Source organism: Lathyrus oleraceus, chromosome 3 (genome assembly GCF_024323335.1).
Source record: "Lathyrus oleraceus cultivar Zhongwan6 chromosome 3, CAAS_Psat_ZW6_1.0, whole genome shotgun sequence".
NCBI classification, from domain to species: Eukaryota; Viridiplantae; Streptophyta; class Magnoliopsida; order Fabales; family Fabaceae; genus Lathyrus; species Lathyrus oleraceus.
The window spans coordinates 28,939,211-28,953,583 of record NC_066581.1 but is presented as its reverse complement, the minus strand read 5'-3'; the positions used below and the strand labels follow the sequence as shown (position 1 = coordinate 28,953,583).

The 14,373-nt window shown below is 34.3% G+C and overlaps 2 protein-coding genes across 3 annotated transcripts; both read left to right on the top strand.

Annotated features, from left to right (window-relative positions):
* Positions 1-583: 583 nt before the first annotated feature.
* Positions 584-10,946, top strand: LOC127132273 (multisubstrate pseudouridine synthase 7). 2 transcript variants are annotated; one of them, XM_051061185.1, is made up of 20 exons: positions 584-803; positions 882-990; positions 1,073-1,261; positions 1,659-1,870; positions 2,917-2,989; positions 3,678-3,734; positions 3,844-3,923; positions 4,016-4,078; positions 4,211-4,298; positions 6,411-6,514; positions 6,634-6,736; positions 6,884-6,957; positions 7,835-7,899; positions 8,095-8,267; positions 9,094-9,161; positions 9,272-9,332; positions 9,657-9,694; positions 9,816-9,884; positions 9,991-10,333; positions 10,548-10,946. In XM_051061185.1, exons 1-20 carry the CDS (start codon positions 721-723, stop codon positions 10,575-10,577), a joined length of 2,082 nt encoding a protein of 693 aa, XP_050917142.1. In that variant the 5' UTR covers positions 584-720; the 3' UTR covers positions 10,578-10,946. The 2 variants fall into 2 exon arrangements, with proteins under 2 accessions (XP_050917142.1, XP_050917141.1); XM_051061184.1 differs by having other exon boundaries at positions 586-803; positions 1,064-1,261.
* Positions 10,947-11,692: 746 nt separating this feature from the next.
* On the top strand, positions 11,693-13,583 carry LOC127132272 (trihelix transcription factor GTL2). Its single transcript, XM_051061183.1, has 2 exons — positions 11,693-12,211; positions 12,296-13,583. The coding sequence occupies exons 1-2, from the start codon at positions 11,844-11,846 to the stop codon at positions 13,419-13,421; spliced, it is 1,494 nt and encodes a 497-aa protein (XP_050917140.1). The 5' UTR covers positions 11,693-11,843; the 3' UTR covers positions 13,422-13,583.
* The last annotated feature ends 790 nt before the right edge of the window (positions 13,584-14,373 follow it).

Below are 14,373 nucleotides of genomic sequence, written 5' to 3'. Positions count from 1 at the left end.
CTTAGCTTAAGGAGACTCTAACAACACACAAACATATATTTTTTCCCAATGCAACTCCTTATCCACATATGCCATAAGGATTCAACAGTTGCTTCATTTTATTCCATAACTGAATTCATTTTTGTTCCAGCTTGAACTTCTAGGTTTCGTCATCAACTGTCTTGCTTCAGCTCACCAGAATACTTACTTAAAACCAAGCAACAAACACATCAAAACTACAAGAAAGATCACCTATTATGCTATAAACTAAAAACTACATAAACATCTATAATACATTAAAACACAAATAAAATGATAAATTTACTAGTTTTAAACAAGAGATTAGGCTGTATAATAACTCATAAAATATGGGTTATCAAGTAGTGAGAGAATAACAAACTCGGTAGTACAGAGAGCCGTTGAATGTGAATGCACTTGAAATCTTTTTGATCATCAAGATGGGAATCCTCGTAGATTGGAAATATTAAAGATGAAGTGCAATTCTATATATAACTTGATGTATTAACAAATACGGGGAGTGCTAATAACAACATTTTCTTGTTTTATTTTACAAACCCAAATAGTAACAGGTTGAAGCCCAAAGACAATATTTGCTAAAGAAACCGGTGCGTTTTTGAGGAAAACCGTCGAACACCTCAAATGCATTAGCAGTAGCATAGAACGTAGCACGTTCATCCCTCCCGCTCTTTACCTCTCTGAACTAAAACCCTAATTGTGACAATGAATTCCATGGAGGAACACGACGTTGGCATCTCCTGCTACATTTCCAACCTCCCTGGCTTCCGCGGAGTTTTAAAGCAAAGGTTAGCACATGCTCACTGTATGAAGTGATGCATGGTAAAATACCATTCAACACTGACTCGATTGAATTTGTGATATAGGTATTCTGATTTTATTGTGCATGAAGTGGACACTGATGGAAAGGTTGTTGAGTTGTCCTCACTTGAAGCCATTGCAGAGGAATCTAAGGTCTCTGCTGTTGAATCCAAGGTATGATGATGATTTGAGCTTATTCAATGATTTGCGGTTCATTTATGTGTTTAACTTATTGTTCTTGTTTCAGAGTGTTCAGGAAAATCAAACAGATGCATCTGAAACTGAAGTTATAAGTTATGCCTCTCAAATTGAAGCTTTTAAGTCTCTTGCGGGGGATTCTGATGCTTCCTGTTTGGAGGAATTTATTAATCAAATTAATGCTGGCGGCGAAGAGAGTCTCTCTCCTATTATTCTTTCTCCGGATTCTGATAAATCACATCGAACGGTTAGTACTAGTCTCTGTCTTTCTCGTGCTATGTTAGATTTGGGAGGCATATGATATGTTAGTAACTTGATATTAGGTCAGAGTTTAGGAACTAGGGTGTCTCATCACAATGGATTTAGAATGTATACAATAGAGTATCTATATCAGCGAGTGCACTGATATTAGTTCAAAGTCTAGGTAGGGATGGGTTGAAGTTTTCATCAGGGATCATGTGTATTTGCAGTTCATTTGTTTAGGTTTTTTTAGTTCAGCATTATTATTTGCTTTTACATTTAGTTAAGATGAGAAATACGAGACTGATTTGATTCTTCTATGAGGCAAGCATAATGAATTCATTTTTTAGTATTTTTTTCTCCAATTCAGAACAACATAACTTTATGCTTCTTAAATCTATCAGGCAGTGCATATTTTCTTTAGGGAAAACTTCAATTTCCTGGTGACCGACACAGTTGATGGACCCGATGCTTCCTCAAAATGCATTCGTGTGAGATCGAATTCTGGTAAATCCAACAACAGAGACAAAAACTCTAGGAAACGCAAAGAAAGAGATAATAAGCCTTTTGACAGCAGAGGTTCAGAAAATTGGCCAGATGCTGGCAAGTTCCTTAGGTAAAATTTATGATAACAGGCCTGTTCTTAAATTAGAAGGGTATATGTAAGTAGAAATAGAGGAGTAATAGGGGATAATACCCTAAATAACTGATCATGTTGTGTTTTAACAGCCAGTTTCTTAGTCTGTTTTGAAAATTAGAGAGTGGCGGATTCTAGAGGTCATAGAGATGTTGAGGTTCTCTCGGACACCCTGAAGATTTACATTTTTGTATCTTATTTTCTATTTGTTCTATCTGGGATTGCTTTGATTCAAGAGAAAAGTTGTTTAGTAAGACCCTACCTGTCTCTGTCCTTAGGTCTTATTCACTATGAGTCTATCAACTTCTGAGCCATTTTGTTTGATAAAATATAAATTTAGTAATGCTCAATGTATTCCATGTTGATTTTTATATTAAAACAATTTCATTACAATTTATCTTAATCTGCCTTCACTTGGATTTTTCTTATTTATTGTTTGTTGATGTTGACTTTACTCCCAAAAACTGATTGATCACAGCAAATAATAAAGATACGAGCAAAGTGAGTATCATTTTCCCCTGTAACTAAATTCACCAATCTCTTAAATGGAGGCTTCCGAGTTCCTAAAGTTCAGAGAGAATCATAACTAACTCTTATTACTCAGGCTCCTATCAACTTTACTCACAAAAACTGCTTTATCACCACAAATAATAAAGAAACAAGTAAGGAGAGTATCATTTTCCCCTGTAACAAAATTCACCAAGCTTGAATTTGAGGCTTCTGAGTTCTGACTGGAAGGACTGGACTTCAATTTAACTATTGTCTTTACTAACACATTTTTTTATTCAGTCATTACCTGAAAGTGATATCAACTCTTGCTTACATTTCATATTGGGTGATGATATATTCCCCATTTTATTTAACTATTGTCTTTACTAACACATTTTTTTATTCAGTCATTACCTGAAAGTGATATCAACTCTTGCTTACATTTCATATTCGGCGATGATATATTCCCACTTTTATATACCGTGTTAAGTTGCTCATTGCCATTGGCTGAATGTTTATACCAATGTAATTTATAGGTTTCATCTTTATAAGGAGAACAAAGATACCCAGGAAGCTTTGGGGGTGCTTGGACATATGCTTGGCATCAGGGTGTGTTTTGCTCATTTGTATATATTTAATTACTAGGCATTCTGTTGATGATAGATTATGTGTATGTTTGGAAATGTGTTTGACTCACCGTCACCGCAAGTATGATTGCATTTCTCTGTGATAATACACAATCTACATACTGTAGTTTGAAAATGAACGCGTGTTCACATTTCTTTTCCTTGGTTATTAATGATGGGCATATGGAAATGGGAGATGAGTAATAGTTTCATTTCTATTTTCCTTTTTTTTTTTTTTAAATATTTGCTTATCGTAGTGATGATTCTATACAAATTTTTATTATGCCTCTATGGCTTTTGTTTTTAACTTGGAAGTTAAAATTTAATAGTATTATTATATTGAGCAGCTGTGTGAATTTTTTGGCTCATTAAATTCTGATTTATTTATGATGTAAAATGTTTGGTTTCAGTTAGATGAAACCATTTTTTATATCCCAGCGTCAAAATTTATCCATTTGGCTACTAACATTTTATTCCCAACCATATGTGTATTGTGATGACTGGTCAGTAAGGAAATTGAATTCTGTTTTTATCATGTCTTGCGTGCTCTTCGCTCCTTTGTCCCTAACCACCCTTTGAAAACTAAATTAATATCTGCAGTCTGCTTAGATTATAGTTGATTGCTAGAAAGTCTTGTTAAGTTTTTTAACTGACTGGTAGTTAACTGACAGTCGAAATCATTTGGATTTGCGGGTACAAAGGATAAGCGTGCTGTCACGACCCAAAGGGTAACAAATTTTTTATTTTTCTGATTTGCAGTATACATTCATTTTCTATTGTAACTGTTCATTTAGAGACAGATGCTTCAGTTGGTCTATTTCTCATATTTGTTTCTAGGTTACTGTTTATAAGCAGCAAGCAAGTAAACTAGCTTCCCTTAATGGGAAGTTGTTTGGTATTAAAGTGGGTGACTTCTGGTAAGGGGATTGAATTATAATACGTGCTCGATGTGCCTCTATTCATTCGTTTTTCTTATGGATGTTGAAACAATAAATGTATTATTGTCCAGTTACGTTAATGAAGGATTATGTCTTGGCCAGCTATTGGGAAACAGATTTACAATCACATTGCGGTGAGATTATTATCTATACATGAAATTCACTTATCCTCTCTTAATTTAATATCTATCGGTTACAATTATTTATACTTGTTGATGTCACTGTACCTTTTTATATTTACCACTATAACTGACATATTTTATCAGAGGCGTTGTTGCAGATTCTGTAGATACCATAAAAGCTGCTGCAGATTCTTTAGGACGACATGGCTTTGTTAACTACTTTGGTTTACAAGTACTTTCTAAGTCTAACCCTTGTTAACTACTTTGGTTTACAAGTACTTTCTCTATTATGTTGCTCACCCTTTTTTTCCACGATTCTACTTTTGATTTTCTTCTTCCTACTGACACCTTTATTCCACTTAAATCTCTATGTTCTCCTGTGATCGTTCATTTTTTAAAATAATTTTTGAATGTATAGGATAGTATAGTGTAGGTTTTAAATTAAGCTTATATTACAAGATTCAGTATTGTGGCCATAATGATATAGTAGTCTAGGGGCTGGCTGCCTCATTCCATTGCCCAGGGTTGATAACTATGCTCATAATCTTGGCGTGTCCTCCCACCATTTGGTTTACTCTCTTCAGATGTGCTTCTATGGTTTTTCCCTACATGCCCAAACTATATCTAAGAGGCTCTAACATTTTTCTTTAAGATGAGTCTAATTTTATTTCTTTCTAATCTTGTCTTGTCTAATCACTCATCCATCAAAACATTCTCATATTTGCAATGCTGAGTTCACTATCTTGTTGGCTCTTCACTGCCCACCATTCAGTCACATAAAACATGGCAGGTCTTATAGCTGTGAAGGCAATTTTTTAAAAACTTGAATGGCATTTTTCTATCACAAATCACACCAAAAACATTCCTTCATTTTATCCGCTTTGCTTATATTGATTAAAATGTTACACTTGTGCTTTCTCTCCAATTTTCACTTATAAGCTAGAATTTATGCGCCTCTTGCTGAGCTTGCATGCCATATGCTTTGTTTTTCATCTACTTAAATGATTATGAAAGTCATATGCTTCCAAGGCCTGTCTTCATGTCTCTAACTTTCCATTTTTTTTTATTTTCTTTGTACTACAACAACAACAACCATGGCCTTATCCCACTAAGTGGGGTTGGCTGCATGAATCAAACTACGCCATAATGTTCTATCATAAACCATATTTTTATCCAACGTTAATCTCATAATCCTTCATAATAGTTTTTCTAGGCTCTCCATATCTCTAGTTGTTTGACTACCTTCATCTGATCCACTCTCTTTACTACAAAATTCACAGGTCTTCTTTCTACTTGTCCAAACCACCTAAGCCTATTTTCCATCATCTTTTTTACTATGGATGCAACCTCAACACTCTCTCTAATATTTTCATTTCTAATCTTATTTCGTCTCGTCTTACCACACTTCCAATTCCAAGTCCAAGGCAAACCTAAAGCTACATTTTGAGGTTGAATCATATAATTTTTTTTAATGTTTCAATCAAAACGTTGAAGTAAAAAGGTATCGTGTTAAAAAACGTTAGTTGTCATTTTTTTCATACTAAAAACCAAGTTTGTTCTAATGATTATTCTTAAAAGAATGAATTGAGTTCTAATAAGGCATTTTGGATACTGCTATTGAAATAACCTTTTTAGCGATACTTTTTGATTCCCCTCCCATTTCACAAACTATTCTGCCGGGTTTTATGACAAGTACCCAATACTTGGAGATTCTTTTCCCAAACCCATACGTGTTTCGGTAGCTCTTCCTGTAACAGGTTTGTCTGGAAATATGCGTACCCATATTTGTCCACCCCGACGAACATTTCGTGACATTGCCTGTCGCCCCACCTTGTAGTGGCTGCCTCGTATATATTTTTGATTGTTCAAATGCAAACTCACTCTATTCTCTAGAGCCTTCCACTAACCTCGAGATTCCTACCTCATTCATTTTTCCTAATTAATGAAAATCATTTGTAGGTCTTGTTTCAAGATTATACTTGAATGGCGATTTCACTCTCTCCAACATTTGTCAGCCCTTTGTCTTTGTAATATAAACTTTTATTTGCTGTACATTCCTGGACTGAATATTTTAAGGCGTACGAACATTCTCATAAAAATTACACTTACTTTGTTGAACTCAAGTCTAAATTTCAGCTTGGGAATTGTTTTGTTTAGGCATGCTGCCGGCTTTGCCAAAGGCATAAAATAAAAGTCTTATGTTTTCTCTTCCCTGGTTTTGCCTATAGTTGAAACATTATAAAGTAGTAAAATTGTATTTCAGTCTGTGTTTATCGCAGAACTTATTTTAATTTTCATCTTTGCTTTATAAGCAACTTATTCTACATATTTGTTCACTGCTCAGCGTTTTGGAAGTGGTTCTGTGCCTACTCACCTTATTGGAGCCGCATTATTCCGAGGGGAATGGAAACATGCTGTGGACTTGATCCTTGATCCAAGAGATGGAGATATCCTTTTGTCGTTTCTAGAATATATAACAGACGATATGTCTTACTCAATTAACTGTGCTCTAATAGTTTATAATAATGTATTCAATTTCATTGTTCTCCATAACTTATTTAAATACAAAAATATATAATAGCCAAGGCACGCAAGTACTATAAAGATACTAATGACATTGCTGGGACACTTAAGCAGTTGCCCCAATTCTTAGTTGCCGAAAGGGCTGTGGTAAGCTTCAGATGGAAACTATTTCTACATTTGTTATATGTTTATTCCATTAACTTGATTTGAAAATGAAGCTAATCTCTTTGTTTACCAACTATGTTCATCCACGTATGATGTCATGACCAAATTTTGTTGACAAATCTTCTGCAGCTTAAATGTTTAAAACAATTTCCTGGGAGCTACTTGCAGGCTTTGAAATCTATTCCACGAACTTTAAGGATGATGTGAGTATTTAAATAAATTGGTATGTTTTGAAGTAAATGTTTAGCTAGACACACTGTTACTGGTAGTGATTTTTCGTAGTTGGGGTAATTAGATATGCAATATCAAGTATCATTTCTATTGCTCAACAAATGCAGTATTAGCTCCGAGTCACTTTACATTAGAGACTACAGATAGTAATGTTTCTTGCTTGAAAATAAAAAAATTCTCTTTCACATATTACTTTCTTTTTCATATTGATCCTTCTCTTTCATTCCATTTCATACTAAAGAATTACCTCAGTTGTGAAGATGTTGGGTGGTATTGTGGCTGAAAAGCTTATTATGAGTATGAGTATTCAACATAAAAGATGCAGAAGGATTATTGTATGGCCATATTACAATTGCATATATAGACATGTTGCTATACCTGCTTTATTTCATTTTTTAATAGTCAGAGCAAGGCTGTTAGTGTTGTTGTTGTTGTTGTTGGGGATTACCTTTGTAAGTGTGAAGTTTATCACTAATGTCAAGTTTGTGCAAGATATATACGTCTTTTCTCTTCTCCTTATCCCTTGGGGTTCCATTCCACCCAGTTCTATAATTTCACATCAGGCTGATTGATATTTGATGGTAAACACACTCTAGGCTGGTCTAATATATATGTGAAACATAACTGAAGAGTGCATTTATTTTTTCATACCGTTTGTACGCTTCACTATCACCAATACAAAATTGGTGGATTCAGCACTAAACCTCTGCTTTTGAAATAATGAAGCTAAAACTCTAAATGAGCAATTTAGACTGTTTTCTTTTATGTCGCGCTGAGCAAGTGTGCTATGTAGACTAATAAATGATGACAAATATTCATTTTATCATTCCACTACTTCTGTTCTTTTAGGTATGTGCATAGTTATCAAAGTTATTTGTGGAACAATGCAGCAAGTACTAGGGTGCAAAAATATGGTAAGTTGTGATTTGTAATAACTTTCTATTTTTATCTTGCTTTCTCAGACAATTAACCTCCAATGTTGCATCTCCTTACATACTTAGCGCATTCAATGCGTTTTTCATATAATCCTTACCAAGAACAGTCATTATTATGGTATTTGAAGTTAAAAGATTATTTATTAAGTTGAATTCAATTCTACTATGTGGCAGGAACTGAACAAGTAGTATTAGGAGACTTGGTATACTGTAAAGAAAATCCTTCTGAAAAAGTTGCAGAGATTGTTGGACTTGACTCTGGTGACGACTGCGGTGATAGTTATGACACTAATAATGAAGATGAGGTCTCTGGAGATATTCATGACAAAAGTAGTAGTAATGTAAAGGTTAGTCTTTTGATTTTTGCCTCTATGAGAGAGGTCTGTTACTAAACCAAGGAACAGGCAAAAGTGTGTGGATCTGTGTTGCATAGGTACCGGTACGTACCCGGTACAGGTACAGTATGGAATATAACATTTTAAAATAAACTAAGGTATGGGTACGTTACTATAATTTTTTAAAATACAATTATAAAAACAACAAAAGAATTATATTGGTCAAATGACAACAAAACATCAAAATTAAAAAACAATTTGATTAAAAAAGAGTCTGGGCAATAACATAAAAAAATCACACTTTAAAAGTGTCAATAATTCATGAAATCATGATTGAATATCAATATTTCTCTCCCCAACATCATTAAAAAGAGCGGCTTCTAGTTCAGGTTCATCGAGAGACAGACTAGCAACTTCAAGAATACCAGCTCCATCGAATAGATCTCATTCATCTCCACCAATAAATAACCCACATTTTTGTTGCTCCTTTATTAGAAGTCTTTCTCTTTCTTGAGAGAAGAAAGAGATTTGTATGAACAAAAACAAAATCTTCAACTCTGGATTGAACCTATTCCTTTTCAATGAGTGAATAAATCCATATGTGCTCCAATTTCTCTCGGCAAAAGATGAAGAACTTGGTTGTGAAAGGAGTTCCAATGCAATTAATTGGAGTTTAGGGATTGAGGATCCATAAGTTACCTCCCATTCCTTTGGTTTCAAATTCCACCTACCAGCGCCCGTACCAACTTTAAAGAAAAAGGGTACGGACTCGGTACATACGTGTACCAGTGTTCTAAATAAGGTTTACATTTTGAAGTGGGTTTACTTAATATGACAGGTTGTGAATGCTGAAGATCTAAATTCAAAATGTTATACAATTGATGATGTCATCCTTCCTATGCCAGGGTAAGCCTGACCAAATAATGTGTGGTATTTTACTTATTTTTTTTTTGGGGGGTTGTTGAATCTCTGGCATTTATATTTATTTGATTTTCTCTACATTTACTATTTTGCAGTTCACGGTCGATTTATCCTACCAACGATATTGTCAAAGTGTATAATGATTTGACAAATAAAGTACGTATCAATTTGACCTCTTGCTGTTCTAGCTTACTAATTTTTGTATTTGTATGATTAAGAGTGATGTTCAAGGAGCCAAGACTGTACGCCGTATCGGTGCACTTTCAAACTATGATTTCTAGTTTAAGACATTACTATATAGTAACATATATAGCCCCTCACTTCTTCTCTTTCTACCCCTCCTCCTTCTGTTACTCCAATTAGCTCCATGTATCTCTATGGTGCTTTCCTAGCACATCTTTCACAACCTGCTTTACTTATTGTTTGGTCTAAAGATAATTTATTTTCCTAATTAGTTACATGTTTGTTTGTACTGGTCAGGATGGAGTCAGTTTAACTGAGAGCGTGCATAATGCAAAGTATGTAATATTAAGAATCACGTCTCAAATCTCAAAGAGTCTGATTCTACATTCGCTGTCTATTTTACTTTTTCTCTGTTTGCCGGTTATCTTACTCTAGTCTATTTTTATTTGTTATCAGGGAGTTCTCGATTACTAGTGTTACTGGAAGTTACAGGAGGGTTTTTCAGAAACCGATTAACTTTGAATGGTACATAACTAAGTTAACCATCTGCTTGAGCATAGACTATTATCTTTACCTTCTTTTGCGTGTAGCCCACTTGTTGAATAATGTCTTTGAATGTATGCAATTGCAGGGAATTACTTACATATACTGATAGCAATAAGCCATTGGTAGAGACAGATTTAGATAAAATTGGAAAGTCTAAACCTATAAATGTCAATCCAGTGAGTGCACCAAATGAGCAAAAGGAGAAAGCCTCTGATTGCATTAGCCAATTCGAGAGCTCTGATGATGGTCCAAAGGTTGAAACTGATCATGATGAGATTGGAGAGAAGGAAGTAACATTACCACATGATGAATCTGTCCGTGATTCCAGTTCTCAAGACTCCCATAATGCTCTCAAATTGACCTTTACTCTTCCTTCTTCATCTTATGCAACAATGGCGATAAGAGAGCTTCTGAAGACTTCAACATCTGTAAGCACCCAAATTGAAAAAGCCTTTTACTGTTACAAATTTTGCTCAAGTTAATCGTGATTGTGCTAATCTTCTATTATTGGTAATTTGTTCATGAACAAAAGACTTGTAAAAACATATAAAATGTGAGAAAGTTTGATCCTTGCATATTTTCTTTATTATTGCCGTTTAGCAGTCTTATGTGCATATAAATCATTTTTAAATGCTGCTGCAGGTGGCTTATCAGAAGACATTAAACCAGTAATAATCACGGAACACTAGAAAAAGAAGTTTCAGCTCAGATATTTCTAAAATTCAGTAGATGTCTGGATGTTTTATGTATAATCTCTATTGAAGAAGTAGAGCACTCATAGTTCTCTCTATTTTGCCGGAGAGCAGTGAAATTTAACACTGCGACAATTTGTGAGGAAAGTTATAGTTGAATACTTTCAAAACTGTTAGTACTAGCTTTATTTATCTAAGAAAATTTTCATGTATTAATTTTAGTGCGATGTGCGCACGCTTTCTTATTCTTCATTTGTGGAAATTCTTTTGTTTCCTGTTGTATTTTTAGCTGCCACATTCCATTACTATGCTTTCTTTAGTCACGTAATAAGATTAATGTTTAACTGAAGTCTTCTTTAAAATACCAGAAATTTTGGACCATAGGTAGGAACTAGGAAAAGTTGTATGCAGTTAATTGTTATTGTTATATACATACTCCTTCTCTGCTTTTCAAAACCAATTTAATGTCTTGAAACATACAGAGTGAGAGCCGAAGGTATATGATTAAACTAAATTATTTATGTATACATTATAGTGAAGAATCAATGAAGGGAACTGGCTCTAGTGTATAGAGAGAGGATTTCATGTTGAACGTACTAGTGTTTTTCTGATACAGCTGTTCACACTTGTGTACCTCTGATGTAACCATCAATAATATTGTGACAGCACACACATGAGCAACGTTAATGATAGGGGTTCGGGTCCCACGTTATATTTCTGTGTATTATTTTGCCTTTTGGTCCACGATTCTGTCGCTAGACAATGCCTCAGAATCTCAGACTTATAACTCATCCCTTTCCTTTTTCCTTTTTCATTTATTAGTTATATCTAAGTATTTATTGAGTTAAAAAATTAATTCCTTTCTCTACGGAGTTTCCTACCATATAATAATATATAATACTCAAATTACTGAAGTTGCTATGAACAAAAAAGGTGTAAAACAAAGGTTTTCTTTGTTTGAAAATACAGTAATAATAGTGGATGAACGAACTGAGTCACGTGTGGTGTGACTGTGCGCAATGCAATTTGAAAGCAAAGCTTCCAGTCCACGATTGACTAGTAGACAGTAAAGAAGTTGCACGTGGTGAACATGTAGTACAATACATGAACAGTGTTTGTACCATCTCAAGATTCCCTTCCTTAAAATCATTGGCCCCATTCTCTGTTCCTTTTCACGTGCCGTTTATTACACTCTCAGACTCACTCCATCCATGCTTCCCCACGCATTTCTATCCTCTTTCTAGTCATGCATGGTAGAGTAGAGATGGTAGCAACAAACATGTTGGATGAAGGAGTATCAAAGCAGTTTGAGTTTCAGCCATTGACGATGACTACTACTACTACTAGTCTTCTTCATGATCAATTCTCACTTCAAGCTCAATCTAATAACCTCTTCTACCCATCAATATTATCATCATTGCCGCACCAATCTTCTAAACAACATCACAATCACACCACCACCACCTTTAATTCTTCATTTAACTTCCATCCTTTACCACCATCACACTTGATCGATTCCGAATGGACTAACGACGAACTTCTTGCACTCTTCAAAATCAGATCTACCATTGATAATTGCTTCCCAGATCACCTCACATGGGACCATGTCTCAAGGTAACTAATATAATTTAAATGCTTAGTTCTGTGGTTTATTATTCTTGTATTTCATCATTATTATTATTATGATGGCGTGTGTAGGAAGCTTGCAGAAGCTGGGTTTAAGAAGAGTGCTGACAAGTGCAAGGAGAAGTTTGAAGATGAGAACACATCATTATTGAAGATCCATAATCATGATGATTTTGCTATTGAGCTTCAAAGTCTGTATCAAACTTGTTGTGATGATGAACCTGATGAAAAAGAGAAGACTCATCACGACGAAGAAAATTCAAGAGATGACGATAACATTGACATTGTAGTGACCAAACAATTTAACGACAAGGTGGTGATGGAAAAATCAAAGGTTGACAGAAACAGAAAGAGGAAGAGTCGGCGGCGCGAGAGATTTGAAATGCTGAAGTGTTTCTGCGAGAATGTGGTGAACAAAATGATGGCACAACAAGAAGAAACACACAATAAGCTAATTCAAGACATGCTCAAAAGAGATCAAGAAAAGCTTGCCAGAGAAGAAGAATGGAAAAAGCAAGAAACCGAAAGGATGAACATGATGACACAAGAACAAGCTGTTTCAAATCATAGACAAGCCACCATAATTGATTTCTTGAAAAACCATCTTTCCACAAATGAAAACAACATCGTCAACAACAAAACTACAAAAGCACGTTCTTCTTCTCAACAATCGCACCCACAAAACCCTAGCTCGAGCGAAACAGCATTACTAGTAGTTCCTTCAACTTGTTCCAATAACAACAATGATAACAACAGAAAGAATCCAGTGTTAGAGGACAAGAGAAGGTGGCCAAGAGATGAAGTGTTGGCACTGATAAACCTCAAGTGTACTACAAGTGCAATGAACAGAAGGATGAACAAGAAGGAAAAAAACAGTGATAACAACAAGGGACCTGTGTGGGAGAGAATCTCTGAAGGGATGTCAGAGTTGGGGTACAAGAGAAGTGCAAAGAGGTGTAAAGAGAAATGGGAAAACATAAACAAGTATTTTAGAAAAACAAAGGACGGTGTTGTGAATAAGAAGAAAAGGAGAATGGATTCAAGGACTTGTCCTTATTTTTATCAACTAACTTCTTTGTATAATCAGCAGCAGCAGCATGGAAAAGTGATTGCTCCTCAAAATCAATTAACATTCAATTCAGCTGGCCAAGTTGATGATCAACATCAACCCCAAGTTCAATCTTATGATTTTTCATAGTGGAGTTTCGTGTGCTATAATTGAGAAAATGTATTTTTGAAGTATCTTCATTTTATCACATGCACGCTTTATTTCTATTTTTTTTTCCACCACCAGGATCCGATCTATTGAACCGATTAATCTTATTTGGGATCAATTATAATATCAAGTGGTTCTAGATCCCTATTGAAGATCAAACCGTAATCCTTCCTCCAAACTTCAGCGCCAATCACCAATGAACTAACCAATTATCATTAGTTTGACTTTGTTTCTTACTTTCCCATTTTTTATGGTATCCTAATGGTAATTAATTCAATTATGTGATTTTTATAAAATAATACTAACAACACATGTATTCAATAAATATTTTATTTTATATATATATATATATATATATATATATATATATATATATATATATATATATATATATATATATATATATATATATATATATATATAAAGTAAATTAACTATCTAGAAATAGAGATGAAATTTTCATTAAGTTATACAAAATAAACTCTATTTAGAGATAAAATTTTCATTAAATTATACAAAATAAACTCTACTTAGAGATGAAATTTTCATTAAGTTATACAAAATAAACGTTTTATTCTCTGAGGTGTACGAAAATACAACTTAATATATTTTTGAAGCATGAATCCTTTAAAATGAGAGAAATATTTTTGTAAGTTTAGTTTATCTTTTTGAGGTAAAAATAATTTTAAAGTTGTAAAATTGATTTTTAAGATTCTTCTGCCCTCCATGATTATACTTGAAATTATTTTTAAATTTAAATATAATTTTTTCATTAAAATTTACTATTCTTTTCAATTTTGCATAAAATTATTCAAATATAAATTGTTCCGGACTGGGCCATGACCCTAGGCACGGCACGGCCCAATGCTCGCCAAGCCCACGTCCAAACGGCCATGTCCACACGACCACGAGGACACGTCAGGTGGACGACAGT

Excerpts from the sequence above, each read along its gene's own strand:
- LOC127132273 (XM_051061184.1), top strand. The coding sequence starts at position 721 with ATGAATTCCATGGAGGAACACGACGTTGGCATCTCCTGCTACATTTCC. Across the intron at positions 1,262-1,658 it reads CTGATAAATCACATCGAACG|GCAGTGCATATTTTCTTTAG; the intron begins GTTAGTACTAGT and ends TAAATCTATCAG. Across the intron at positions 4,299-6,410 it reads TTAACTACTTTGGTTTACAA|CGTTTTGGAAGTGGTTCTGT; the intron begins GTACTTTCTAAG and ends TTCACTGCTCAG.
- LOC127132272 (XM_051061183.1), top strand. The coding sequence starts at position 11,844 with ATGCATGGTAGAGTAGAGATGGTAGCAACAAACATGTTGGATGAAGGA. Across the intron at positions 12,212-12,295 it reads ACATGGGACCATGTCTCAAG|GAAGCTTGCAGAAGCTGGGT; the intron begins GTAACTAATATA and ends TGGCGTGTGTAG.